The sequence below is a fragment of the Entamoeba invadens genome (assembly GCF_000330505.1).
Source record: "Entamoeba invadens IP1 unplaced genomic scaffold scaff_1105074726103, whole genome shotgun sequence".
NCBI classification, from domain to species: Eukaryota; Evosea; order Mastigamoebida; family Endamoebidae; genus Entamoeba; species Entamoeba invadens.
Window position 1 is genome coordinate 809,897 of NW_004443767.1, and position 2,989 is coordinate 812,885.

At 30.0% G+C, this 2,989-nt stretch overlaps 2 protein-coding genes across 2 annotated transcripts; both read left to right on the top strand.

The window, feature by feature from the left end:
• Positions 1-532: 532 nt before the first annotated feature.
• EIN_255600 (hypothetical protein) lies at positions 533-1,297 on the top strand (the record flags this gene model as incomplete). Its single annotated transcript, XM_004261839.1, has 1 exon — positions 533-1,297. One exon carries the CDS (start codon positions 533-535, stop codon positions 1,295-1,297), a length of 765 nt encoding a protein of 254 aa, XP_004261887.1.
• A 203-nt stretch (positions 1,298-1,500) lies between these two features.
• Positions 1,501-2,172, top strand: EIN_255610 (hypothetical protein; the record flags this gene model as incomplete). Its single annotated transcript, XM_004261840.1, has 1 exon — positions 1,501-2,172. The coding sequence occupies one exon, from the start codon at positions 1,501-1,503 to the stop codon at positions 2,170-2,172; it is 672 nt and encodes a 223-aa protein (XP_004261888.1).
• Between the last annotated feature and the right edge of the window lie 817 nt (positions 2,173-2,989).

Consider the following 2,989-nt stretch of genomic DNA (forward strand, 5'->3'; position numbering starts at 1 on the left):
ACAACAAAAAAGTTGTTTTGTTTATTTCGTTTTAATTGAGAAATTTAAATCAATTTTTATTTTTTTTATGGATTTCAAAAAGTAGCAATAGTATATTTTTACAATAATTTATTTATTATTGTAAATTAATGTATATTAATTTGGATTCAAGACAATGAAAAATACATTTATCCATCGAACGTTTGAAAATAATTCCACTCAATGAAACATAAAAACAAGCTAATAATCCAATTTTAAATTAGTTTCACTAATAAATATAATCAATAATACCAATGAAAATTAGTTATAATTTGTATTATTTTAAAATAAATATAATCTAAAGTATAAATTAAATTTATAATGATTTTTTTAATTAATTTAAATTATTTTTATATAATACAAAAATGTTTAAAAAATTTATTCATTGATCGTTTTTATAGTAATATTATTATTTATTATATATATGTAAATCATTGTAATATTATAATATGTTAAATTAAAACAGTATATTTCTATCGCAAACATTTTTATCGAATTAAAAAACATAAACCTTATGCAAGAAGACGAGATTGTTGGCACATTTAAATGGAAGAAAGAAAAAGAAGCACCAAAAAGCTCACGACACGTTAAAGCTTCGCCTGATCCGACTTACTCGTTTGATCCCAAAGGAAGTAATTTAACTGAAATTGAGTGTTTTAGGTTGTTTTTTTGTGAAGAGATAGCAAATAACCTTTTATTGTTTTCAAATAAAAAAATAGCCAAAGAACATAAGACTGATGATAACAAACTTTCTAAAACGAGCATCCTGAGGTACCTAGGAATTCTTCTCTACATGGGAGCTCACCATGATGTCATTAATCCCGTGGAAGAGCTTTGGTCAATCGACCACGGAAAATCTATTTATAGAAATAGCATGCCACGTGACATGTTTAAATTCATTTCTTCACACATCGAAACTTACGATGTGGGCCAGCCAGATGATGTTTGTGATGATGCATCAGACACTTCAGATGATGGGGATGTCGAAGAGAAAGAGGAATCTGAAAACGGGCCAGAAGGAGAGTATTTCAACTGTGCGGAATATTCAGATCGAGATTTCAGAGATCTCTCTGAAGAGCAACTCAGGAAAGATGTCAGAATCAAAAGGGGCATCGTTGGTAGTGGAGTTGTTAAAGTCGTCCCTGCAATAACTCCAAATGCACACGACAGCTTTTCTAAAATTAGAGTGATTTTAGATAAGTTTATTTCTAATCTTGTCAACCAAACCTATTACAAACCTAGTAATAGTGTTTCGGTTGACGAACATTTGTTCTTATAAAGGGCATATGTGGGCTAAGGTGTTTATTAAGTCTAAGCCTGACGTTATGGTATAAAGTTTTGGGTTTGTTCTATTTTTACCAAATGAGTTTTATTTATGAAGTCAAAAATGACGGATAGTTATTATTGGTTTGACATGAATGATCAAATTTAATAATTTAATTATTTGTTTATTTGAGTTATTTATAGTTTTCTAACTCGTAGATGTGTGCTGACTGTGAGACAGGAATGACTCTAAACCTCCAAATGTACTGTGGTAAGTGTGGTGGTAAGGAGGACAATCAGGGCTTTAGAGTGGTCAGGGACATGGTGCTACCCATGTTATGCCGTGGTAACAAGTTTACAGTTGTGTGTGACAACTTCTTCTGTACGTTAAGGTTGTCACACTACCTTGCTTCATGTGGGTGCCAACTTTTGGGAACCATGAGGATCAATAGGAAAGAACTTCCTGACGAAGCAAAGACCATCAAAGGGAGAACTCCCGATACCACCATCTTTTTCTCGAAAGGAAAGTGTAAGCTCATCTCTTACTTCAACGAGAAAAAGAAGCTGGTATTGGTCTTGTCAACCTGCCACGAAAAGAATGAAATTGAAGTCGTCGAGCAGGATGTGTTCATTGGCAAAGAAAAAACGACAATACATAAACCCCAGCCCATCCTTGATTACAACCACAAAATGGGTGGGGTTGACACTGTGGATCAGATGACCAGGTATTATACGTGTAGACGTCGAACAAACAGGTGGAACATCAGGGCTTTATATGATATGATTGATATAGCTGCCTTAAACGCGGATAAAACGTACTCAAATTACCACCCCTGCAAACGAGTGGATTTTTTGAACAATCTTTCTGGTGCTTTAATGAAAATGAAATGATTTTTCTATTTTGTTTGGTTATTTTATAAAGTAGGAACTGTTTCTTTCATTCAATACGTGCTTTTTTATTGAACCTCGAAAAAAAATAATCGTGAAATAATATAAAAATAGGGGTCATTATACCATTTTTTACTTATAGATAAGTTTTTAAAAATTTGTGTTATAACAACATCGTGACGTCGTTACTCAACATCATAAACAACCGTTGGTAAAGTATATGCATGAGTATTATGGTGATAATGGTGTTATAATGGTGTTTGTTGATAATTCTATCAAATTGTAAATTTATTATTACAAAACTATAATTTATTAAATTTCCATTTTTATAAATAATATTTTTTATTATATAATATAGTTCAAAATATTTTTTTTATTATTTGTTAAAATTTTTGCTATTTGTTTTTTGTTCATAATTTCTATTATTCCTTCAATTTTAATTTATATTATTTGTTTGTTGCCCAAAAATGCATAATTTAAAAATGCATAAACAGTGAATGCAAAATAAGCATTTGATTACCATATACAATAACATTTATATGAAAATGATAATATCAAATCAATTTTGACCTTTGTTTATGTTTGAAAATGATAAAAAATTCAAATTCCAAACAATGAATTTAATCTTGCTTCCTTGACAGTGGCACGACTTGAAACTCAATGGATGACCATAAAACCTCATGTTGATTAAATTTTATACAAACGCGACTATATTGACTGTTTAAGTCATTTTCGAGAATTTTTCTCAATTTTGTGATTTTTGATACTTTTGAAAATGTATTTTAGATATTTTTTGTTTATTTTATACTTATGTTCACTA